A 26919-nucleotide genomic window follows, 5' to 3' on the forward strand; every position below is an offset into this window, starting at 1 on the left:
TATATGAAGGAATTCACTTACACTATGAGTAAGTTTAAACAATTTACTCTATATCTTAGCTATCAATTATAGGAAATATGTGGATCCCTCATATATATATATATATATATATATATATATATATAGTTGTTAATCCATAATGTTATATTATAATTCTTAAATATAATTGATACATTGTTAAAGAGTGATGTTACATTGTTAAGTAGTAATGTGATGTTATATTATTAATTGATAGTGTAATATAATATTATATTGATTGAACAATTCTTATTAAATTAATTTTACCTCATAATGTTGAAATAGTCAATTTAAAATGTGTTTAAAACTTTAAATTATTTTTTTATATTTTTCCCTCTTGTTGATTACCTAAATAACATATATGATTGTAGTAAACAAATACACAATTACATAAATTACAGAAAAATATTTTTTATTTTTTTATTTTGTGGGTACTCGCTGGATACCCAAGGATCTGTGGGTGATAGACCCAGTGGGTATTTGCATGGGTCTGGGTCCAAAAATGAAGCAACATGGCGAATCTAAATAATACACTACTGAAATCCAACTAGACTCATCCTATATTGTTTTGCTTCTGATCATCATCCTATATTGTTTTGCTTCTGATCATCATCCTATATTGTTTTGCTCCTCAAATCTGGATGATAGAAAATTGTCTCCTTTCAAATTCCAGAAAATGTGGAACGAGCATTCTGACTGCAATAGAGTGATTTATAAGGCTTGGAGGTATGAATTTCATGGTTGTCCTATGTTTGTGCTCTCCAAAAGCTGAAAGCTCTTAAAAAGACCTTAGACTTTGGAACAAAAATGTGTTTGGAAACATACACCTAAATATTAACAATGTTATGCAAGAGGTTGAGTATTTGCAGGATTGCATCAATAACAATGTGGATGATATTGACATAAGAGAGCAAGAAGTTGCTGCTCAAAAGAATCTTCTGAAAGCTTTGGACATGGAGGAGATTTTTTGGAAAGATAAGGCAAGGATAAATTGGTAGATTGGTGGTGATATAAACACCTCTTTCTTTCACAGGACATCTAGGATATGGCAGGTTACAAACTCCCTTTCTTTGATTAAGGAGAGGGATAGTTTACTCACAAACCCGACTGAAATTGAAAGTCACATTCTTCACTACTTCACTTCTATATTTGGATCTGAGAATTTCACTATGCAAAACACTTTGATCCAATCTGTGGTGCCCAACATTGTGTCTGAGGAGGAAAACAACATGTTAACCAAGTTGCTTACTTGTGAGGAAATTAAAAAGGTTGTCTTTTCTTTAAATGCGGATGGAGCTCCTGGCCCTGATGGATTTTGTGGCTCTTTATATCAAACTTATTGGGAAATTGTGAAAGAAGAGGTGTGCAAATCTATGATCCAATTCTTCAGGGATAGCTGGCTATTGCCTAATATGAATGCAAACAATATTGTCTTGATCCCTAAGGTAAAGGGGGCGGATAAAATTGAGGAGTATAGGCCAGTTGCTATTGCTAACTTTCAGTTCAAAATTATTTCCAAAGAGCTAGCTGATAGATTAGCAGTTATTGCCTCTAGAATTGTCTCTAAGGAGGAAAGAGGTTTCATAAAAGGTAGGCAAATTCAGGACTGTATTTGCCTTGCATTTGAGGCAACTAATCTTCTGGATTATAAAGTTTTCGGGGGTAATCTAATCATAAATCTGGACATTAAGAAGACATTTGACACTATTGATTGGAAGTTTTTACTCATGACTCTGTCATCCTCCACTCTGCAAAGCTTTCCATTAATGTTAATGGCAAGGCTATTGGTTTCTTTGGTTGCAAGAGGGTGTTAGACAAGGAGACCCTCTCTCTCCTCAGCTTTTCTGCTTGGCTGAAGATGTTTTAAGTAGGGGTATCTCTGATCTAGTGAGGTCTCACAAGCTTAGTTCCATATCTAGGCCTAAGGGTCTTCAAACTCCCTCCCATGTTCTTTATGCTAATGACATTCTTATTTTCTGCAAGGGGATTAATAAAGAGCTTCTCAACCTTAAAAGCCTCATCTCGGATTATGCTTTAGCCTCAGGTCAACAAATAAACATTTCCAAATCCAAATTCTACTCAGGGAAAATTTCTACTAGGAAATCCTCTTATCTTGCTGATATTCTTGGCTTTTATGTTGGTTCCCTTCCTTTCAACTACCTTGGAGTCCCTTTGTTTTAAGGGAAACCAAGGAAAGTGCACCTACAACCCATAGCAGATAAGATAATCCAAAAAATGGCTAATTGGAAGGGGTCCACTCTCTCTATTATGGGAAGAGTTGAATTGGTTAAGTCAATTATCCAAAGCATGATGGTTTATAGTTTTCATATATATAAGTGGCCATCTCAACTGATCAAGCTAGTGGATAAAAGCATGAGGAACTCTATATGGGCAGGTGATACTGCTATCAGGAAGCTAGTTACTGTCTCTTGGAGTAAGGTGTGCTCTCTAGTGTTAGAAGGTGGTTTGGGCTTGAAATCTATAAGTTTACTCAACAAAGCCTCTTTGTTGAAGTTAACTTGGGAAATGTCGGGTTCTAAGCAAGACTGGGCAGTGTTCTATAGGCAAAGATTTGATAGCAAATTCAAAATTGCCAACAGGTACTTCAAGTCTTCAATATGGCCAGGTATTAAAGATCACTGGTTAACTACTCATGAGAACTCAATCTGGGTAGTTGGTGACGGCAAGCAAATCAACTTCTGGAGGGATAACTGGTTAGGGAGACCTCTTGTTGACCATCTTTTTATTCCTCTAGAGATGTAGGAAAATCTGCTTGCTTCAGTGGTAGACTTCACTCTTAATAAGAAGTGGATTATTCCCTGTAGCCTAAATAATCTCTTCCCAAATATATCAAAGGACATATCCAACACTACAATCTATGATAATCAAGACAGAGTGGCTTGGCAAGGATCTTCTGAGGGATGCCTAATTATGAAGAATGCGGTTGCTCATTTCTCAACTCCTGGTAACAAAATCATATGGTGCTCTCTAATCTGGTCTAAGTCCATTCCTCCTTCTAAATCCTTCACTTTATGGAGATTGATTAATAGAAAGTTGCCAACGGATGAGAATATGAGGAAAAGAGGTTGTGAGATTATTTCAAGGTGCAATCCGTGCAGAATTCACAACGAAACTTTGATCATTTATTCTTACATTGCAAGCTTGCCTCTGATCTGTGGTATTGGTTAGGAAACACATTCTCTATTAACCTGGACACTACTTCCATCAATTCAATTATGTTGGCTTGTAACATGAATTGGAGCCCTCAACTTAGGGAAATTTTAGTGGCTAGCATCATTCATGTTATCAACACTGTTTGGTATTGTAGAAACATTAACAGGTTTGAGGACAAATCAATCAATTTCTCTCAAGCTTTATCTAAGGTCAAAGCGGATATAGCTCTCTCTGGTTCCTACTGCAACTCTTGTGCCAACTCCTCTTTAACAGACTTTAAAATTCTTAGAGACCTAAAGGTCCCTATATGCTACAGCCATGCTCCTAAAATCATTGAAGTTATATGGGATCCTCCTATCGGAAACTGGATCAAAGTTAACACTGATGGGGCGGCTCAAGGCTCTCCTAGGCATGCTGGAGGAGGTGGAATTTTCCGAAATGGGTTGGGCCATTATGTGGCAGCTTTTGCCTTGTATTTTGACATCCAATATGCGATTTATGTTGAGCTTTTAGCAGCCATTCTGTCAGTGGAGTGTGCTTTTAATAAGGGCTGGAAGTGCTTAAATGTGATTCCTTGTTAGTTGTTCAGTTTTTTAAATGCCATCTGTTGGTGCCTTGGAAGCTGCAGAATAGGTGGTACAGATGCCGAAGCATCATATTAAAAATGAACTTCAAAGTCACTCATATCTTCAGGGAGGGGAATTCTTGTGCTGACATGCTAGCAAACCTTGGAATCAAATCAAAATCAACGACCTGGTGGAACTCAACGCCTCATTTTATTCAGTTTGAGCTTGCTAGGAATGCTATGGGTTTGCCTAGCTATAGATTTAGAAAATTCTAATGCTCTTCTTTTCCTCTATGTTCTGTTGTTTTTTTTCTCTCTGTTTCCTCTGTTCTTGTGGCTCTTATCAATGAAATAGGTGGTGCTTTTGCACCATCAGCCTTATAAAAAAAACTAGACTCATTACCATCCCTATATCTAATATTCAAAAAAACTAATAACAACGGTTAATATTCTTATCCCTTACTTAAAAACTGATTATCTAATCTGATTTTAAAAAATACCAATACCATTCATTATCCACTCCAATTTTATTTAAAAATTACTAACTTTGTAAAATTATTTTCTTGTCGTTTTTATTTAAAAATCACCAAAATACTCTTATTTTCTAAATTTATTTTGATAGGGAAATGACTCAATTTCCTTATTTCTCAGATATTACTAAAAGACCCTAGATTGAGTAAAAAAACATAAAATCCTTGTATGATAACAAAATTCGTGATGCCAATATATGGGTAAAAATAATATTTATTTGATTTTATAAAACTGTAAAAATTATCATTTTGCTCTTCATTACTTTAAGTTGACAAAATTAGGCGTTCATAATATTAAATAATATCACTTTTTTTTATCTCTCCAATCGCAACAAAACTTGTCTTTTAAGAAATATTATATTTCTGTTGATTTTCGTTGATATTTATTGTGTTTTTTTATATCAATATACTATTTTTTAAGAGCATCAGTTTTTTCTCAAGATTTGTGTGAAGCAAGACAGTATTAAGTAAAGGTAAATACAAAAAATAAAAATTAATGTACTATTGAACTTTTAATCAAGACAAATAAATATGAAAAAAAAAATCTTTCAAAATGAAGATATGGATAAAAACATAGTAGTAAATAAAAAGTAAAAAAATTATTTATAGTACTGCATAATTTTGAAATGAAACTCAGTTAAAAAGGACATTTTTCAACACGAGAAACAAATAAAATTTAAATCATATTATGGTAGAGTAATAGTTAAAGACTAAAACTGAGTTTTAATGAATAAGGAAAGTTTCGATTTTTTCCCTTCTCTAGCCAAATTTTGGGTTCTAAATATAGGTATAACAGAAAAGTAACATTATAAACAAATTAAACCATATGATTTTTTTATTTAATATGTTAACTTTTGAACGAGTTGAAATTTATTAGTAATCAGTTGGAATGACTGTCGTTAATAATGAAATAATATTTTTAAATTGATTTGCATACTTTTTTAAAATAAACATAATAAATTAATATTATATATTTAATATTTCGAAAGTTCTATATTTATATATGATGATTTAATCTCATCAAACTAATAAATTAAGTTTCCAACCAATATTAATTTATTTATATTTTAGTATATATTTTTGTGCACTCTATTTACTGGTGAATTATTGAAATATCTTACCATTTTTGAAAAGCTACTTCAAATATATTTCTAAAAACTAGCTTTTAAATGTTACATATTTCATCAATTTCATGTTTACCAAAAATCACTTTATCAACATGTAAAAAACTACATGAAATTATGGGTGACAAAAAAGTGAATTTAGATTTGGATTTGAATCATAATGGTTAAATGAAAAGTTATCCACCAATACATATAAATTTATTTAAATCATATTTTAAATTATTCAATTTATTTCAATCTAAACTTAATAAATAAATTTCAATCTATCTAATCCATCTATGACTTCATTTTCATAAATTTGGATAGATAGATATCCTATCAATTTGATTTTTTAATTGGAACTAAAAACATTTTTTAAGATAATTTTTTTTATAATTCATTGATTCAATAAAACATGTTTACAATCATATTTTTTTAAAAATCACTATTTAAAATCACCTTTTCAAAAAGTGTTTTTATTTTTTAAAAGTGATGTTTTGAACTTTCAAAATAATTTTTTACAACAATATTCTACAAGCATATAATATGTAAAATTTCTATGTGTACATTTTTAAATAAAATAAACATTTATATGTTCCGGACATGAATAAATTTTTAAAATTAACACATTCACATCTCTTATGATTGATTTCAATTTAATAAAAAATTTAAAGTGAGAGTGAGAAACAATAAAAAAAAAATGAGAGTTAAGATAATCAATGAAATTAAAAATCAAAGAAAACCATTTTTGAATGCTTGTTTTGGAATTAATTTAATATTCATCCAAATAAATATATTCATTACTATCTTTTAGATATAATGATTATGTTTATTCATTCATTACTATATTTATTTATTAAATTATATCAATTTAAATATATTAACTCTATAGTATAAGTTTAACTTTCTCGAATTTAAATGGGTTAATAATTTGGTCATCTTTATCTAAAACATTAGGAGCTTATAATTATGATGTGGAGGACTAACTTATTCAATTGATGGCTAACCTACTTTTAGGTCTCGTGCATGTCATCTCACTCATTATAAAAAAAAACACACACATCCATCTATGTTTGCACTCGCACCATCTTATTCCCACTAGCGAGTAGCACCTCTCTTTTTCCCTTCTCTTCAAAATCAAAACTTGATAATATCCCATTTCATTATGTACTCATACAATAAACTCTTCACCCTTCTCTCCCTTTTCGCAATCCTATATCTCTCAGGTATGTGTCCTTTTGTTCGTTACTTCAGTTATTATTTGTCAGATTTATGAAAGACTCATATATGATTTATTATTTATAGGACAAAGTGGGTTCCAAGTTGAAGGTCACAAAACTAAGCATGCCCCAAAAAAGTTGTTTGTTTTTGGTGACTCTTATTGTGACACCGGAAACATAAAGAAGGATTTAGCTAGTTCATGGAAAAGCCCTTATGGAGTCACATTTCCAGGCAAACCCGTTGGTCGTTTCTCTGATGGAAGAGTCTTCACCGATTTCTTTGGTATGTGTAATAGTAACACCATTGTTTGCTTAGACCTAATGGTATAAAATATAATAACTGATTTTTAATTAATTTTATTATATTAAACATTAATACTTTTTATTTATTTCAAAATTCATTCTTAATATATTTCATATTTGATTCTTAAAGTTTGACCCATTAAATATCACCAATCATTTTCTCTTTGACTTGTCACTTTTCCTTTTCTGAGTTCTGAGGTTCTCTCTTTTGCTATTAAAATGATGCATTGTTGTATTTGTCCCACTTTTTTCCTTCATTTCCATATCAGTGTCCCACGTTCTTATCTATTCTAATCTTATTTCTCAGAGAATAGATTTGTTATTACTGTGTTCTTTACTTTCTTGTGTGACACAAAGTTTTCTGATGTACACACTTTTATTATTCATATTACTAATCATTGCTATTGCTGATAAAAAAAATATTACTAATCATTGCTACAACACTCAGCATTCCTATATAGTGTTTGAATTTTTAGTCATTACCATTTATCACTTATATATGCTTCCATGATGTTTGAAACAAATTATATTGCACATTACCTTAGGTTTATTTTAATCCGACTTAATAATTATCAGTGAGCAGTACTATTTGACTTGCATACTGATTTATACAATCACATTAGCAAACCTTTCACTTAATACAAGGTGAGTTGGAATATTCACTTTTTTATAGTGAATATCACTTATTGTTACTTTATAAATATTCACTTTTTATTGAGAATATCACTGTTACTTTATAAATATTCACTTTTTTATTGAGAATATCACTTATTGTTATTCTATAAATATTCCTGTTAGGATTCTCTTGAATAAAAATATACATGAATAACAATTTTATCGTTATGCCGAAACTCGTTATCTTGAATAAAAATATACACGAATAATATAATATTATTATTATTAAGAAAAATAATACCTAATTTATTTTCCTCTTTTTTCTTATTCGCTTATTGATTGGATAAGACGCCCATCAGATTGTCTCTCATTTTATTAATTTAAGAATTACGTGAACAAAAGTACTACTTATTTTTTTAATTTTTTTATCTTTTAATTAATAAAGTTTTCATTACTAAAAAAATAGCTTAACCTTCTTTTATTTTTGCTAGTTATTACTTCTTCACATGATAACTAATGAATAACACATCTACTTGTGATGCTTCAGCTAAGTATTTGAAGTTGCAATCACCACTCCCCTTCAATCTAAGGAAACTGGCGCCACAACACCTAAAATATGGGATAAACTTTGCTTTTGGGGGTACTGGTGCCTTTGACACCTCTACTAGAGGCCCTAACCTCACAACTCAGATTGATTCGTTTGAGAAACTCATCAAATATAAACTGTATGGTGTCTCAGACCTTAAAAACTCAGTGGCCCTTGTTTCTGTAGCTGGAAATGACTATACCTATTACTTGACTACAAATGGTTCTATCCAGGTAATTGAGTTAACTTGGAATTATTCTACACCAATTTTTAGCACCACCTAATACCTAAAATTTGTGATAACCAAAACCAATAATAATGATATGCATGCAGGGTGTACCATCTTTCATCGTCTCACTGGTGAACCAAACAACCAAAGATTTGATTCGATTGAAAAAGTTGGGAGTGAAGAAAGTTGTTGTGGATGGTCTTCAACCCTTTGGGTGCCTTCCAATTGCAACAGCAGCATCCTCATTCCAGAAATGCAACGATACCGCAAACGCAATATCAAATCTCCATAACACTTTATTGACTCAATCTGTGGCCAAATTGAACCAACAAAACAAAGATCACCCAAGTTTCATAATCCTTAACCTTTATGATACCTTCTTGTCAGTGCTTAATAAGCCTAAAAAACATAACATTGAGAACCCGTTGAAGCCATGCTGTGCTGGGGTTAGCAGTGAGTATTACTGTGGGAGTGTGGATAAGAACAATGTGAAGAAATATACGGTTTGTGCTAATCCTAAAAAAGCATTTTTTTGGGATATTGTTCACCCTTCACAAGCAGGGTGGCATGCTGTGTTTGAGGAGATGAAATCCACCAAAGCTCTTCACCAAATTCTTCACTAGATTAGAAGAAGTGCACATGCATGCTATTTCTTAGCAAGCAATAAGTTGTGAAATTTCAACCAAGTTTCATATGTTCTTTTTGTTTTTGTGTTTAATAATGGACCAGCTTCTCATTTGTTATCTTGTTCTCTTTGTTATGCCAGGAGGAAATATATTTTCATAATATTTTAAATTATTTAATTCATAAAAATGTTTTTTTTACTTTTGTCCCTTGTTATTATCTTAATCGAATACCACCTTCAATGCTAGAGATAATTTCAACCCCTAATTTATGTTTATATATGTTTCTATTATTTATCCCATAGTTATAAAAATTGTTCCGTACCGTATTATTTAATCAAAAAACTGGTGAATTAATCTTCTTACTAATATTGTACAACAATTATGATCATGCAATCATATCAGTTCAAATTAGTAATATCGATCGATTTTTATTTAAATTGTACATGTCATATCGACTGATTTTAATTTCAAATTAACAAAACTTTTATGAAAGTAACTTAATTTTTATCAAAATGATATTAAGAAGAATTGAACAAGCAACCATAAATTCTTTGTTTATATTTATAAAACATAATATATTACGAGAAGGTCAATGATTCGTTTCCTGTGAGTGACATTTAGGTTCTTATCTGACAGGATACATATAATTGATAGTGCCAAATATGATTTAAATAAAATTATCTATCAATTTTTTTATTAGTTTTTAACATTAATGTTAGTATATATATAGGTCTAATTTTACTAGTATATAGTTTAATTAGTAAATCATCTTAGGGTTTAATATATTGATGAGTATTACTATATTAATAATAGAGTTTATCTTATTCGGGTTTAATATGGAAATAGAATGTTCTCATTTTTTGTTAAGAAATCTTGATAATAGAGTTTATCTTATTTGGGTTTAATATGGAAATAGAATGTTCTCATTTTTTGTTAAGAAATCTTGAGTCAATGATTCTGGCTAAAATTATTTAATCAGTGTTTTTTCCATAAATAGTTTGTCCGATTTGGTTTAAATAAAGTTAGGGGGAGAATAGAGGACTGAAGGTGTCGGAATGGAAACATTAAAAAGGTAAGGAGTGTGAGAATGTTTGATTTTGGGACAAATTTGCTTGATTTTGAAACTCACAGATTTTTAAAAGTTGAAAAATCAAAATGCACAAAAGACAATCATAAGAAAAGAAACGTAAGACATGTTCATCAACAAAAAAGAAAAAAAAACATACATAAAAAGATAAAACACTTGAATAGTGTAATCTGATTTTTTTTCTTTTTATAGAAAATATGGTTTAATTTAAATATATTTTTATTTCCAAATTTATTTATTACTTAAAACTTTTTTAATGATATTTAATTATTTATGTCTATAATTTGGATTTAGTTCTTGTCATGATTAACGCAACTATTGTCATATGACGTATTATGTTGTTAACACTTATTATTGATTAGATAGTTGTAAATAGAAAAAAATCATTTACAATACTGAAAAGGCAAAAGCAAAATATTTGCATTTAAAGGTAAAAGTATATCCTATATAAAGAGTAAAAATGTATCTTATATGGTAAAAATATTATGTCATACTATTATTTTATTTTGTTTTTGATGTATTTTCTTGGTACTATTAAAAATATTTCTTTACTTTTTGAGTAAAGAACTAATCTTATTCAGGATGTATGGCTGCTCTCCCAACAAACGCCATTTCGAGGAATCGAGCTCTTGACTTTTTAGTCATCCTAAAGATCTAGGGAAACCTTACATGATTAAACCACTAGACGAAAACATTATTAATATTTTTTTTATATTTACCTATCCATTAATTGAGATGATCTTAACTTATTATATTAAAATCAATTTGTCGAATGTCAGCTATGTATCCCTAGTATCCTATATTTCTAGAAAATTTGTATTTTTCCTATAAAAAATTGTAAGAATGGAAAATGGATGACACAATCTATTAGATCTATTAAAGGCTTCCGTTACATAATAATGAATCAAAGAAGAGAAAAAGAATGTATTTACTAATGATGGATGAGTTTTATACACGACCATATAATTCAGCATTCATGTTTTATTATTCTTGATTCTTCAAAAAAAGAAAAAATAATACAAATAAATAATAAATGATGTATCAAATGTATATAAATCTTTACAGTATTAGTGCATAGATATTAAGCTCATTTTATAATTCACTGTCGTTGATATCCATCCAACTAACATAAGAATCTCCTTATTGACTCTAACTCTATGCTCTATTGTTCTCTAAACTTCTCAACGCTTTTCCATAATAGATAGTCTCAACAAATTTCTAACTACATCGGCATAAAGAAAAGACAGAATAGAATCCCACCACAAATCCACCTTAGATCTCACCTCAAAGGCAGCCAATCGATCCGCGTAAACATTCCCCTCTCTAAAGATATGGGATATTCTAAACTCCATAGAAGAAATTCGAGCACAACACTTGTTCCAAGTCCGAAGAAGCTTCCAAGGTGCTTTTCCTTTGCCATTGAAGATATAGACCACCATTAAATAATCACACTTCAACCAGAGGTTATTCCAACCATTAGAATGAGCTATCTTAACAGCCATAATCGTAGAGAGTAATTCATCATAAAGGGAGTCGCGGATGCCAAAGTAAGCAACAAAACAACCCTTGGGAGCACCAAAACAGTCTCTGAAAATACCCCCTCCACCAGCATGACCAGGGCACCCGTGGGCAGCACTATCTATATTAATTTTTGTCTAGCCATCAAAGGGGAGCCAAGTGACAGTAGTAATTTTGGGAACTTTAAGAAAATTAGCAGAGACATTGAAAGCTCTGAGAATGGAGAACTCATTCAGAGAAGGTCTGACCAACTTGCTTGAGGAATTCCCCCACAAAGCAACATTTATTTTGATTCTAGCAACTGCTTAATATATAGAGATGTTGAGGTTGTCAAACCTTGACTTGTTCCCGCAGAGCTAGATGGTGAAGATAGTAGAGATTATGCAAGCAATAATCACCTCTTTTATTTGAGGACTCCAACTTTTATTGCAGACAAGCAGGATATTAGCAATAGAGGTTCTGTCCAGGGAAGAATCAATCAGGCATCTTAACTAGTTCCAAATAGAGTTAGCAAAGGGACAACTCAGCAGCAGCATTACATAAGGAACCTCTAAGTTGTGAAAGACTTTGATGGGGGAATTGATTTAGCCCAAAGGAATTTGTACCAAGAAGGCTGATTTGTAGGAGGCTTAAGAAAAGAGTAAGCATCTTTCATAGTCATCCTATCATCAGTTGAGTGCTTCCAGATCAAATGATCATGCTAGTCAATTGACTTGATAGGGATTTTAACAATTTTTGAGGAAATCTGAGGGTGAAGTATAACCATCCAATCATGGATTATCCATTTGGAGTCCATAATAAAATCTGCAATTGAGGCAACCAGGCACAAACGAAGGTTGGCAGGTATATTCAAAGTAACAGAGAAGGGGGATCCAAGCCAATTATCCAGCCATTAGTTGATTTTTTACCCATCCCCCACTAACTAGTGGGAGTTATCAGCCACTATTTGCCAATTATTCATGATGCTAGGCCAAACAAAAGATTTGATATGGGAAGGAGCAGACCTACTGGCCATATAGAATCTCTTATTAAAGAAATTTGTCCATTCAAGATTAGAAGATTGCAATTCCCAGGTAAGCCTTAGCAAGGCTGCTTTATTCAGAGTTATGATAGACCTCAGACCAAGACCACCCTCTTTAACAGGTCTACTAACCTTATGCCAAACAACAGTAACAAGCTTGTTCTTTTTAGTATCACCTGACCATATGAAGTTTCTAATACAACTGTCAACTCTCTTTAGCAACAAAGTTGGCTAAGAGTAAACATGGAAGCTATACATAAGCATGCTATGAGTTATGAATTTAACAAGTTCAATTCTACCCATAATTGAGAGGCAATATCCTTTCCACTTAGCAAGCTTATTGACAACCTTGTCAGCTAAAGGTTAAAGGTGGATGAGCTTAGGCTTACCTTTGAAGAGATGGACTCCTAAATAGTTAAAAGGAAGGTGTCCAGCAGAGAATTCTAACTAGGATGATAAATTCAAAGTTTTCCTAACAGAAGCCTCAGTGGAGTAAAACTTGCATTTGTTATAGTTAAGGATTTGACGAGATGCTTGGCCATATTAAAGGATGAGCTTATTAAGAGCCAAAACTTTCCTTTTGATGCATTTTCATAAAATCAAGATAACATCAACATAAAGGATAACCTCATGTTGAATACTTGTTCAGCCAGACAAAAAAGAAGAGGGGAAAAGGGATCATTTTGCCTAACTCCTCTTTTGCAATGAAAGAACCCAAAATTCTGGCCATTGATTGAAATGGACAACTTAGCAGAATTAAGAATTACATTGGTCCATATGATAAAAGTGTTGTTAAACCCAAAAGTCTTTAAACTATCCAGCAAGAAAATCCAATCTATTGTGTCAAAGGTTTTTTTTATATCCAGCTTGATTGCTGAATTCCCACCAAAAGTCTTATGATCAAGGAGATTGACAGCCTTCGAGGCTAGACAAATGCAATTCTTGATATGTCTATCTTTGATGAACCCCATTTTGTTGATTAGACATAAGTTTAGAAGCAATCTCAGCAAGCCTATTAGCTAGGATTTTGGTGATGATTTTAAATTGGAAATTTGACAAAGCTATTAGCCTGAAATCCTCAATTCTATCAGTCATAGGGAATTTAGGGATTAAAATCACAAAATTACTGTTAAGGTTAGGGAGCATCCAACCTTGAGAGAAAAATTGATTGACTAAGTTGCATACATCCAAGCCCACAATATCCCAAAAGGTCTGAAAAAAGCAGCCCCCAAAACCATCTGGGCCAGGAGCCCCATCCCCATTCAAAGCAAAGACAACAACCTTTATCTCCTCAGGCATATGGAATTTAGAAATCAAAATATTGTCTTCCTTAGAAACCAGGTCAGGCACCACATGTTGAATGAGATTGTTAGGTTGGGAGTGATTCTGAGAAGCGTAGAGGTCTGTGAAGAAGGGTAGAGCGTGATTTGCTACGCCAGATTGATCAAGCAAGATGTTCTCCCCATCCCTAAGCATAGTGTGAGACTTGGTGGTGTGCCTTATTTTAGCAAATTTATGAAAGAAACTAGTATTTCAATCCCCCTGAGTGTGGCAATTAATCCTAGATTTCTCCTTCCAAAATTGTTCATCCACAAGCAAAGCATTCAACAATTCATTTTGGGCAATGGTCTCCTGATCCAGCAGAGCCTGGTCCTAACCTAGGTCAGATATGCTAGTTTGGATAGAATCCAAGGAAGACTTGACAGTTTGCACTCTGAAGGTGTTTATTTACCATAAATGGTTTAAATATTTGTTTGATTAAATAGAATTGAACATAAAAAATAATTCAAGTGAAGTTTCTTTAGAATTTTAACGTAAGTTAAAGTATCAACAATGAAAGATGATTATGTGATTGATGGTTTGAGTAAGGGAATTACTTTGGTAATAGTTTTTTTGAGAAGGATCTTCTCAAAGGAGAATACTTGAAAGCTGGAGTATGAGTTGAGACTATTATATCTAGTGTTGTTTTAATAAATAGTAACATCAAAATTTGAGAATAAAATTATATTTAAGGAGAAGAGAAATGTATCCCTAACTTTACTATATTTTCTTGATTAAATTTTGAATCACATACTATAGTTTTATTTTAAGTTAAAATGAATACAAGGGTATAATCAATTCACTTTAAAAAGATATTTAAATATTAAGATAAAAAATAATAATAGAATTATATTGTTATTATTTTTATATTGTTATAATTATCATTACTATACTATTCAATTATATACGTCAAAATGTTATTCGATTTTGAATGATATTATTTTTATATATTATATCGTGTTCTATCCTTAATATTATATGTGAATTTATTATTTTATTTTGAAGATTATTATTTGTATATTGTTTATCTTATTCTTTCATTATCATGTTTTCTTATATAATTTATACTACTCTCTAAATATTATAAAATAGTATAAATTGATATGTTTATCATTATTTATTGTGTTGACATAATTAAAATATTTGATTGTATAAGATTTAAAAATTGGTAATTGTTATAAAAATTAATAAATTATTTAGGGTAAAAGATCTTACGTTTAATAAAAATAAGAATAGGACCAATGAATGTTTGAGTTAGTATAAGATATTAGGAGAGAAAAATTTAGATTTTAATCATCAAACCATATAGCCTAGCATTTAGAGGAGATGAAGAAGGGAAAAGGAGAAAAGAGAAGAGATGAAATCTAACGAAAAAACTTCTCCATTAATTATAGGTAACATTGTAACCCTAAAACTCTATAAATTGATAATTGGGAATTATTGTATTTGAGAAACTTACTTCTATATGTGAACTTATGTTTCTTCCAACATGTTGTCCAATTGCCTTTGAATTATAAAGAGGAAGCAAAAAATATCATATATAATTATAACATCACACACTACATGATTGCAATTCAAATTACCTTTGAACATTATTAATATTTCATATTCATGAAAATTAACAAATACACTATTTTTGTCTTGCCACACATACATATATATACTTGTTAATATATAATAATAATCATATATTTTATATATTTTCCTATTTGTTATTCAATCTCCCTATATTTAGTATGTTGATTCATTCATATGTCACACTTATGCCATTGGGATGATCCGTAGTTTTGGTTAAAATTTTAAGTGTATTATTTTGAGTCTTAAATATAATTATGTTATAAGCCTTACATCGGGAATGAAAATTTTCTATACACATTGTTGTATATTATTTCAAATGTTATATAAGTAAGAAACAATAATCATCTCATCAAAATTCCAATTTTTAATGAAAGTTAATTTAATTTTTTAACAAAGTGATTGTTTCTCATTAGTGACAAAAAGACTAACACATGGTAGTGTTTATAAAATATTTTTATTCTTAACTATTTATTATTATTTTTAAGGCTAAGAAATATATTAAAGGAACATAAGGAGTGTTAACCCATATGCAAAGTATTACATTATGGCTCTTTTTTGCTAGAAGATATAATACAAGAAGTCTATCACTAATATGTAAAAAATTTAAAATTCGGACAACCAAATTCAAAATCTAATATAAACTAAATCCATTAGATGGATAAAACTAACATTTGTTCCTTTGAATATAGCTATGTTGCATAATCCAAACAAACCACAAAACAAAAAACCATAACAATTCCAAAGATTTCTCCCTTTTTTGTTTTTACACATTGAGTCATGTAGCTTCAATATTCACCAATAGTGTTAGGAAGGTTCATTGGAATCCTTAATGATGAGTAAAACCTTTCCAAATATTTGTTGTAAAACTACATGCAAGAAAACGACGGTCTAATGATTTAATGTGATCTTCACACAAAACACATGATAAATCCTTCACCCTTTGAATAATATTTCTTTTATGTAGCTCCATTTTTATGGCTAATATAATCCACCTCTTATAACTTTTCACACAAAATAACAAACAATCAAAGGTATAAATTTATCCAACATATATTAAGCAAGTTATTTATGTTTGTTTGCCTTTTATTTATTTGAGCCAAATACACTATTTGGACCACATAGCTCCCATGTGAATCTAAGTTCCACTTCCATGTGTCTACTATATTTCTTTTGCAAGAATGATGATGAATCAACTTTACATCTTGTAGCTGATTCTTCCTCTCACACTCAAAAGTTTATCCACCAATGAACTTTCCAAGTATCATTGGTCCAAAAATTTACATGACTAATTTGTTTTTCAAAGCACCATCTTAAAACAAATTTTGTATTTCACTTTCCTTATCACATGTCACAACTTTATGTTCTAAAATTATTTGTAAAAGTTTGTATCATATCTTCTTTTTCTGTTGTTTGCTTAAATTTTTCACCCCATTTTTTTAATTTTTTAATAGTTTTAAAATGCATAAAACTATATTATTATTTGTATAAACTTTTAATTATATATAAATATCAAATAAATAGGCATGCCTAGCAAGTTAAACAAACTTTTCCAAAAATTAGAATCTTAAAATGCATAGTTAAATATATCATTTATGTAATGTAAAGTCCATTGTGGATACTTAGGTGAGGGGAAAATGATAAATTAGATTGCAAGTCCAATAAGTGACTTTGCCTATTTCTAACCTTAATCATGCACAATCATTAGTGGCATGATCTATTGCTCTTGGACAAATGGTAGGACATTAATAAGTATATTAGATTGTGTATTAATAAAATATAAGAAATTGGATTGTCATTCTTAATGACCATAGGTCAAGCATCAATTCATAAACCTAACAACTATTTAAATCAAATTTGTTTTTGACAGAAATCTATATCGAATTACAGATTTTGAAACTTGTAATGCTCTTCTTTCTTTAATATATATTATCCGGGTATAGTTGTACTTTGACTTTAAAAAAATGTAATTACAATAGTTTCAACTCATGACCTCACGTTTTATTTGTCAATAGAAATAGGTATACTTATACCAAACTACAAATTTCGAAACTTATAATACTCCTCTTTCTTCTTTAATATATATTATCCAGGTGCATAGTATAAAACAATAGATCGTACATTACTAGACTATTGAATATGTAAAAATATTTAAAATTTATATCATTAAATTTTTTGAAGGACACATCATCATCCTACTAAATATTGGATCGTATATTACTGAACCATATAGTACTAAAGAGGATCTAAATTCATTATATATGATGACACTCCAAATATGAATGGCACATGCATGCATTACTACTTGCTATTTGGGATGAAGATCAGATGTCCCAAATTGATATTCTCAATCCTTACATTCCAATAATATAGTATCATGTCATTTACAACTTTATCATTTTATGGGGAAGGAATTAAGTAAACTAAAAAATTTAAATGTGTTATGGCCATTATGTAATTAGCCAAAATATAAAATGATCTTAAGTAATTAATTTGGTGGCTAAGGGCATATGTGTCATGAAATAATAATAAGTGTAGATACCTTCAGGCAATTTCTGATTTGATGAAGGGACTGAATCAGAATTATTGCAACTAAAGTAGTAACCACTACGGGGTTACTTTTATGGGTTATGGTCCCCATTTGTAGAGCAACAGGTTTTCAGGTGTTAAGGTTAAGGAGAATAAGGTAGGATGAGAATAGTGTTATCCAGGATAGGATAACACTATCTACCCATCCATAAGGCTCATAAGGCATGAGTATAAGGTCTCTCCTCTAACTAACATCAACACAACACTTTTCAGAAACTAAGGTATTATCTCATTCCCCTCTAGAGAGAACTAAAGGAAAACCGTAAGGCGCTCTATCATCTGGAAGATCATCGCACCCTCATACCTTCGAGATTCCGGAAATGGCTCAACAAGGTATGTTCTTCATCTTCACCATGAACTCATTTGGGGTTTCTTCGGTCTGGACCATGGATGTTCCATTCGGGTGTATGTATGGGCATACACATTAGGTTGTGGGAACAAAGCCATGGTCATAAGGACTTCCGCATTCACTCTATGGATTTCGGATGGAGAAGGAATTTCTCCAACAATACTATATTATTAGGTGAGATAAGATTGAACACCAAATTGGAACAAATGATGTTCATGCTACTTGAGGTAGAACCAAATATGTTGTACTCAGCAATTGACCATAACCTCAATAATTGCATTGGTGTATATATGGGTCCTGGCTAACCCACCTAGTGAGATCATGAATCATCCTCCTTGCTTTTGCTTTACCCATTTGATTTGAAAGGTTTTCATAATGAAGAGAGTGAAAAATCGAAGAGTTGACAAAACCATGTGCATGTTTCTATCAATGAATAATGAATACGAATAATTTGTTTCCATTGGACGAGATATTGGGATCCAATTGTATGCTGGACGTTTTACTTGATTTGTTTTAAAGAAATGATAGCAACGAATATTTGAACGTTTGATTTTATTTTAATGAATAAGATTAGATAACAGGATGTATGCACCAAGAATGTAAGAGTATTTTACATTGTTATTGTATCATTCATCATTCATTTTTTATTTTTAATGATCACTAACTCTTAAATAAAATCACAAATGAATAATGAATAATCTACTAATTGTATATATATCTTTAGCATTAATACATAAATATTAGAGTCAAGATAAAAGATAAATATATATACTTTTTAAAGTGATTATGTCTCCCTCAATTAACTTATAATTTTCACTATCCATTAATCAACAATGAGTAGGACTAGCATACTAGTATAAAAAGGTAGAGTAATTTCCTTTTGTGTTCAAATTATGTAGAGAATGTTGATCACCTCTTTATAAATTATTTGGTAGTTGCAAAGATTTGGACAAAGAAGTTCTCTTGGCTTAGAGTTAATATGGATTTTCCAAGCAACTGTATATAGCATTTCAACAATCATATAGCCTTGGGTAGTGATAGAAAGAGAAGGAAAACTTGGGTTATATTTTGGTTTGTGGTTATTTGGTTCACTTCAGTTATATACAACTTATGAATTTGAATTAAATAAGATCTAAGATGTTGTTTTGTGGGAAAAAGATAATAGAATATTTAATTTTTCACTTTGGTACAATACATCTACTTCTAGTGTTTGGGTTACCAACAATTTTTTTCTTTTTTATATTACCAAAAATATTTTCTCGTCAGTAAGAAATTAATTTCTTTCGGAATATGTGGTTGTTCTTTCAATAAGTATATGAATCATGTAAGTGAATATTTTCTCATTTTTCTATAATAAATGTTGCCAAATTTTCTTGATTTTGTCATATTTAACATGTCCTCTCATCCCACAAAACCTTTTGGTTTTTTCGGCAAAAATTAAGTTTATTAAATACATAAAAAAAATATTAAGGTATATAGATATTGTAAGGTGAGAGAATTATATGTACGAAATTAGGTGATATTTAGAGAAGCAAATAGAAGACGATGATGTAGGGCATTTTATGTAGTTTGCAACTCAATTAGAATAGGTTATTGTGATCTTATCTTTCTTTATGATTTTTTTACATTCATGGATTGTGCCAATTGATGTATAGAAGGTTTGATTGAGTTCTTAGTGTAAATTATTATACAATTTTGCCTCAAAACAGGTTTATTTTCTTTCTCTGAAATGAAAAAATAAACAATGTTGAAAGACAAACCAATCACGTGATAGGTTGTAACATTAATGTAACTAGTATAATCGATTCCCTTTAAGGCCAGAAAATGATTACTATTTATTTAACTGAACGTCTTATTGTCTTATTTATTTAGTAATTTTTTTTAAGAGGAGAGAATGAGAAAGGGACAATGAAATTATTTAATTGAAATATATTTATGTTGCAATTGATTTAAATTTATGTCAACAGGTTAATCAACTATACTGACTTTAGAGGATTTTTTCTAATCATAAAAAACGAAACATTATTTTATCAATTAGAGTACCCGAGATACTCCAAAATGACAGAACAAGTGGTAGTACAATTACATGCCAACTAACATATATTGAACCTTCAAACATAAAACAAAATGCAACAGAACATTCCTTGAAACACCCATATATATATATATATATATATATATATATATATATATATATTTCTGCCAAAAGTTTAAACAAAATTGTTACTTGCACGATTAATAAGTAGGATATGTGTTTAATTTTTAAATTAATTTTATGGGAGAGAGTAGCCCTACCATTTCACTTTCGGCGTGAAATAATTTGTGATCATGAGATGTGTAACTTATTTAATGTGATAAAAGTTTGCGTTCATCCTAACTCCTTTTATTATCTTTTATTAAAACAAATATGTAGCTATTAAATAAAAATTAGAGTGTGCAAATATCAAAGTTAACTAAAGATAAAAAGTAACAAAACTTCAAAGAACTTGAGTTGGTAACGATTATAATATCTGCTTACTATAGTTCTTATATATATTTTACATTCTTTTTATTATATATTAAATAATAAAAATAAACCCATAATTCAATGCTGATGAAATTATGTTTTTTTAATAAAGATTTGGGTACACATATATACTTTCATTTATAAAAAGGAGAAACAAGGAATCAAAACATGAATTAAAAAATCATCTAGTTGAGAACTTGAGATGCTCTTTACCAAACTGTTTCACACTAGAATTGGAGATACTCTTATCAGTCAATGATGGTATGCAAATGGTAGAGATAACTTGAAAATATAAAAACACGTGACTTAATGTTCCTATAGTACATAACTACGTCATGGACTTGGTGTTTCCATCAAGTAGATGCCTCTGGTAACTGTGTTTTCTAGCAATAGCACGAGTTCTTCGTGTCCTTGGTCTAACTTCACTTGTGTAAGCCATCATTTTTCTTTAATTTGTTGCTGAGGTTGTCTATCAATGAATTAATTAATGTACCAGGAGTTCTCTGCATATATATATTTATATTGATTTTCTTTTCTAAAAAAATAAAATCAATATAGGATGGTTTATATAAAATCTCAATTCCTTTTGGACAATAGTGAAAGTGTGAAACGTTATAGTATAGGATGGTTTATATAAATTTATCTACACATTTTTATATGTAAAAATGTATTAATAAATTGAAGTAAAAATGTCAATATGAGTGCTAAGTGAAAAATCTACTAAAGCAATTTCGATTCAGAGATTTTACATCAACTAATTTCACTTATATTAATATTGCAAACAAAGAATTGGATTGATATTCTATTCGAATCAAAACATGATTGCCAATTTATATTTCCCTTTGATCCATATAGGTGATACACATTGGTAACTAAAATTATTAAATTCCCCCGTTAACTTATTTTTTGATTTGAATAATATTTGTCTCAATGATATATTTTTCCTCCTTTTTTCTTTCTATTTTTTGTTCATATGTAACCTTTTAGTACATTTTATACCTTTTTTTTTTTGATAAGCAAGAGAAATGGATTAAGAGCACAAGGGGTGCTAACCCAAAGAGAATACAAAGATGAACAATATCACAAAGATGGGCAAAGACAAACCTTATTGATAAAAATTCTCTTTGCCCACCAAAAAAATGAGGTTTGTAAGCTTTTCTTTAAGTTTGTGATTTAGCATCCAAGCACATTTTGTGTTTAGATTCTTATTGCTTGGACTTGTTTTCTTGTTGGTGGGGTTTGGTTGTTGTCTTACCGTTGTGTTTTGGAGTTCTTATGTAGGAGAGGGTTAGTCCTTTCCTTCTCTCTTTTTTGGGTCCTCTTGTATATTTATTTGCCCTTTACTTGTAATTTTGATCTATCTCTAATAAAAAATTTACTTACCAAAACAAGCACTATTAAGTCATACATCACTCAAAAAGCATCATTTGTCTCATCTTTTTATAGTGATTTTGGTAAATTATAAGAGATTCAACTCATTTATTTGACCAAAAATAAGTTTGATCATTATTTTTTAGAAGAGATTAATATTATTTTAGTTAAATAATATTTTTTAATAAAAAAAGAATGTATTAAATTGAGTACAGGGTATCCATCTAATATAAAAAGATAACCAATGATCTTTTTAGTTACTACACTAATACAAAATTTCATATTCATTCACCAATTTATAAAATATAAGGAAGTTGGGAACCAAATCCAACATGTAGATCAATCAGAAAATAAATTAGAAAATGAGTTTAATAGATTTTCTGCTTTATGTAATAGGTGCTGTATAAATGAATTATATAACCATTACATCTAATACCTATCCCTAATGTCTCTCTAATTTCATATCTTTCTCCCTTCCTTTTTTCACCATCCTCCATTTTATCTTAATTAATCCATAATCCATATCAATGGAACTTGAACCTTTAGCCATGTTCTCAGTGATGCAGATTTTCACTAAGGTCCCCTTTGACACTGTCCTCTTTTCACTAATCATGATCACCATCCTCATCGTGATTCTCACTACTCTTTCCTATTTGATCTCTTCTTTCTTGTCCAGAATGAACATCTTCTGCAGCTGCGAAACTTGCCAAGCATATCTCACTTCAAGCTGGTCCAAAGATTTTGATAATCTTTGCGATTGGTACACTCATCTTCTACAAAACTCACCCACCAAAACCATCCACATACACATGCTTAGAAACACGATCACAGCAAACCCAGATAACGTTGAGTACATGTTGAAGACACGGTTCGAGAACTACCCAAAAGGAAAAAACTTTTCCATGATCCTAGGTGATTTTCTCGGTCGTGGTATATTCAACGTGGACGGTGAATTATGGAGCTTTCAAAAGAAGATGGCAAGTTTAGAACTCAACAAAAGTTCTATAAGATCCTTTGCCTTCGATATAATCAACTATGAAATCAAACATAGGCTTGTCCCTCTTCTACTGTCAAAACAAGATAACCATGTGTTGGATATGCAAGATGTTTTTAAAAGATTCTCATTCGATAGTATGTGTAAATTCTCATTTGGATTGGATCCTATGTGTTTGGAACAATCTTTTCCAATATCACACTTTGCTATGTCCTTTGATTTGGCATCAAAGTTGTCAGCAGAGAGAGCCATGACAGTGTCTCCTCTTGTTTGGAAACTGAAGAGGTTGTTCAACTTAGGAAGTGAGAAGAGGCTTCAAGAAGCTGTAAGAATGATTGATATTTTGGCCAAAGAGGTCATAAGGCAAAGAAGAAAAATGGGGTTTTGTGATCATAAGGATTTGTTGTCAAGGTTCATGAGTAGTGTTAATGATGAGGCTTACTTGAGGGACATTGTCATAAGTTTCCTTTTAGCTGGCCGTGACACTGTGGCTTCAGCACTTACCAGTTTTTTTTGGTTGTTGGCCAAACACCCAGAAGTTGAGTCAGCCATTCTGATAGAAGCAGATCAGGTAAAAATTTCTACCCTCCCCAAATTTCGGTAAGGGCTTGTTTGAGAGTTGAATTTTGGAATGGAATAAAGAAAAAGTGAAGGTTTGAGAGTCATCTCACAAATGCATTTCATGGCTCACAAGTCTTATCTTCCTCTTCCTTCTTCTCTAAAATTCAACTCTCAAACAAACCCTAGGTGAGAGCTTCATTTACGGGGCTCGCCTTCAACATTCAGGAGAATTTTATTTTTTTTATTACAGATAGAGTAATCTCTGTTTGCAAAGAAAAATAGTCAATATGGATATTTTTCATTTAGATTCTTCTCAAATTTCTTTTGCCCATCAATAAATTCATTTTGCTTTGAAAAAAAGAAGCTAAAATTTAAAAGTACTTAAAACTCTTAACTACTAACATTGGGGGAAGTCTATAATCTATAGGAGGGGGAATTAATATTCCATATTTCCATGAAATCAATGATTTGGGTATGTCAAGTTCTCCTATAAAAAATAGGGTTTGGGATGCATTCCAAGAATTTTGAACATGTGCACTCCCCACTTGTGGTTTTCTGATCATTCTCTTACTGTTTAACATGTGTGCTAATAGTATGGTGACATTTTTTACTATTCCACATATGTTCCAAAAACACAATAAAAAAATGTTAAGAAAATTGTCTCCAATATATAAAAGTTACAATAATAAATATAAATGTTCGAAAATTGTATATTATAAATTGTGATTAGATAGACAACAAAAAAGTACTAAACTAGGTGAAGGAATATAACAATGGTTAGTTTGCATATAAGGTTCCATCCTTTTGGAGCTACATTTGATAGGAGATATATTACAATTCATATCAAAAGAAATTCATTCTTTAAGTGAAAGAGTATACCAAATAATTTTGTTTGTCTTTTCTTAATTACTTAATCATAAACATAACATATCATTTTTATTTTAATCTTAGGATGACAATTTTTTTTAAATTAAGGTCATTGGAGAAGACAAGGACCTCACATGCTTTGAAGAGCTACAACAACTACACTATTTACAAGCAGCAACATATGAGAGCATGAGGTTATATCCCCCAGTTCAATTTAATTCCAAGTTTTGTTTACAAGATGATATATTACCCGATGGTACATCATTGAAGAGTGGAACTAGGGTTACTTATCATCCATATGCTATGGGAAGGTTGAAAGAAATATGGGGTCAAGATTGCTTAGAATTCAAGCCCCAAAGGTGGTTGAAGGATGGAATATTTTACCCTCAAAATCCATTCAAGTACCCTGTTTTTCAAGGAGGATTGAGGTTATGTTTAGGTAAAGAAATGGCATTGCTAGAACTCAAAAGTGTGGCACTTTCTTTGCTTAGAAAGTTTCATATCCAATTGGCACCACCTTTTTATAAAACCCCACGTTTCTCTCCTGGTCTTACAGCCACTTTTAGCTACGGTCTTCCCGTTAAGGTACGCGAACGACGAACCGAAAACCTTTGATATGGTAAACTATAATCTGTGTATTATTGAGGGTGTCTTTAAGCTAAAGAGATCATCCAAATTACAAGGTTTTTCTACTGTTGGGTAGCAGTGTTTTTTGACTTCTTATTTACCATTTTCGTGTATCTCTTTGAAATGTTCTGAGAGGAGTATAAATTTTTGTAAATGGTGATTTCTATTCACGATTTACTCCTTGATTTTTTATAAAACTTGTAACTTTCGTGTACTAGTTATCTTTTTTTCATGTTTTAAATGAAATCATGTTTCCTATACACAATTTCTATTATACTTTTTTTTTATTTTTTTCATTCTATTATGTCATCAACATTTTTCACTCTTCGAGCAAATGATCGGAAAAAAATATTATCATTTTAAAATGTATCAAGAATACAAAAGAAGTACAAGAGAGTCAAGGTGAAAAGTACAAGGTGGGAGTTAAGGTAAATGCATTAAACAATCTAGGGGTTGGTAACTTAACCTAAGTAAAGAACCGTGGATAAGTCTATCTTCTTGTTGATCCAAAGTACAGATTTAACCTTTATCGATTTAAGAATTATTGGCGGAGATAACTTCTTTGATTTGAAAATAACATTGTTTCGAACTAACTAGATGACCACATTATTGCTAACCAAATGATGCTCCAGATCTTTCGACGTTTTTTGTGGATCAACATATCGATATGTATCATAAAATCTAGCTAATTATAGAGTAGTTTCCAAACATAGTAGGTGAACCTGCAAATAGAGAATATATGTTGTGAAGATTTTAAGCGGTATTGTAAAGACTGTACAAGGATCCTCCTCCCTGAGCTGGTATGAACCATCTTCTAAGCATGGCTTCTATGCATAGTGGAAAGTATGTCGTAGGGAAAAGTCTCCCTGCAAAAGCAATAACCTTTAATGGTGCTATGGATTCTGATAGAAGATTGAGGTGCTTGTAATTATGCTCCTGATTATGAACATGAGTAACAAGAAACTTATATGATGATGTAACTGAATGATGACGCGAAACTTCATGGGTCCCCACCCATGAATCTTGAGTCTTGTTCCCAATTGATGAATGGTTGCCTTCTCCAAGTCAAATTCCAATCCAACTTCCCATCTGACCAAATCCTAAAGTCTCTAATAAAAGCTTCCTTGGGTGAACTGAGATTAGAGCCTCATAAGCCTAGACATTAGGTTTTGGGGACATAGCTAATTGTGTTTCCAGAATTTGGTATTAGTCTTGTTACCTACTTTCAGCACAACATCGTACCAAAACCAATGAGGTTTCCATTGCCCATAATTTCTAGATTAGTTAGATGCCTGAACCAAGAAGAATTTTTTTGATGAAGGGATGGTTGCCCCCTCCCCCTAATGGATTACAAGTAATATGCCCATATTTAGATCTCAACACTCTACATTAAAGACTATTGTCCTCATGAAGCAGTCTTCATTTTGTTGTTACCGTAGCTTGCAGCAATTCTAAATGGCACAAAATAATACTTACTGGTTGAAGCACGACCAGATCGTTCTCTTTAAGACGTTTCGTGGGATTGCCCAAAATGTACAAGCAAACTATCAACCACGTCGTCCCTA

At 31.0% G+C, this 26919-nt stretch overlaps 3 protein-coding genes across 3 annotated transcripts; all 3 read left to right on the forward strand.

Annotated features, from left to right (window-relative positions):
• LOC109347110 lies at window positions 864-2199 on the forward strand. Its single transcript, XM_019586835.1, has 3 exons — window positions 864-1012; window positions 1052-1680; window positions 1823-2199. The coding sequence occupies exons 1-3, from the start codon at window positions 864-866 to the stop codon at window positions 2197-2199; spliced, it is 1155 nt and encodes a 384-aa protein (XP_019442380.1).
• LOC109347229 (GDSL esterase/lipase At5g03610-like) lies at window positions 6482-9087 on the forward strand. The gene is made up of 4 exons (XM_019586935.1): window positions 6482-6616; window positions 6696-6893; window positions 8076-8347; window positions 8448-9087. The coding sequence occupies exons 1-4, from the start codon at window positions 6556-6558 to the stop codon at window positions 8964-8966; spliced, it is 1050 nt and encodes a 349-aa protein (XP_019442480.1). The 5' UTR covers window positions 6482-6555; the 3' UTR covers window positions 8967-9087.
• LOC109348331 (cytochrome P450 94C1-like) lies at window positions 22757-25557 on the forward strand. The gene is made up of 2 exons (XM_019588719.1): window positions 22757-23870; window positions 24836-25557. Exons 1-2 carry the CDS (start codon window positions 22833-22835, stop codon window positions 25340-25342), a joined length of 1545 nt encoding a protein of 514 aa, XP_019444264.1. The 5' UTR covers window positions 22757-22832; the 3' UTR covers window positions 25343-25557.

Source organism: Lupinus angustifolius, chromosome LG05 (assembly GCF_001865875.1).
Source record: "Lupinus angustifolius cultivar Tanjil chromosome LG05, LupAngTanjil_v1.0, whole genome shotgun sequence".
Lineage (NCBI taxonomy): Eukaryota > Viridiplantae > Streptophyta > Magnoliopsida > Fabales > Fabaceae > Lupinus > Lupinus angustifolius.

Excerpts from the sequence above, each read along its gene's own strand:
- LOC109347110 (XM_019586835.1), top strand. The coding sequence starts at position 864 with ATGCAAGAGGTTGAGTATTTGCAGGATTGCATCAATAACAATGTGGAT. Across the intron at positions 1,013-1,051 it reads GATAAGGCAAGGATAAATTG|GACATCTAGGATATGGCAGG; the intron begins GTAGATTGGTGG and ends TTTCTTTCACAG. Across the intron at positions 1,681-1,822 it reads GGATTATAAAGTTTTCGGGG|AGGGTGTTAGACAAGGAGAC; the intron begins GTAATCTAATCA and ends TTTGGTTGCAAG.
- LOC109347229 (XM_019586935.1), top strand. The coding sequence starts at position 6,556 with ATGTACTCATACAATAAACTCTTCACCCTTCTCTCCCTTTTCGCAATC. Across the intron at positions 6,617-6,695 it reads CGCAATCCTATATCTCTCAG|GACAAAGTGGGTTCCAAGTT; the intron begins GTATGTGTCCTT and ends TATTATTTATAG. Across the intron at positions 8,348-8,447 it reads CTACAAATGGTTCTATCCAG|GGTGTACCATCTTTCATCGT; the intron begins GTAATTGAGTTA and ends ATATGCATGCAG.
- LOC109348331 (XM_019588719.1), top strand. The coding sequence starts at position 22,833 with ATGGAACTTGAACCTTTAGCCATGTTCTCAGTGATGCAGATTTTCACT. Across the intron at positions 23,871-24,835 it reads TTCTGATAGAAGCAGATCAG|GTCATTGGAGAAGACAAGGA; the intron begins GTAAAAATTTCT and ends TTTTAAATTAAG.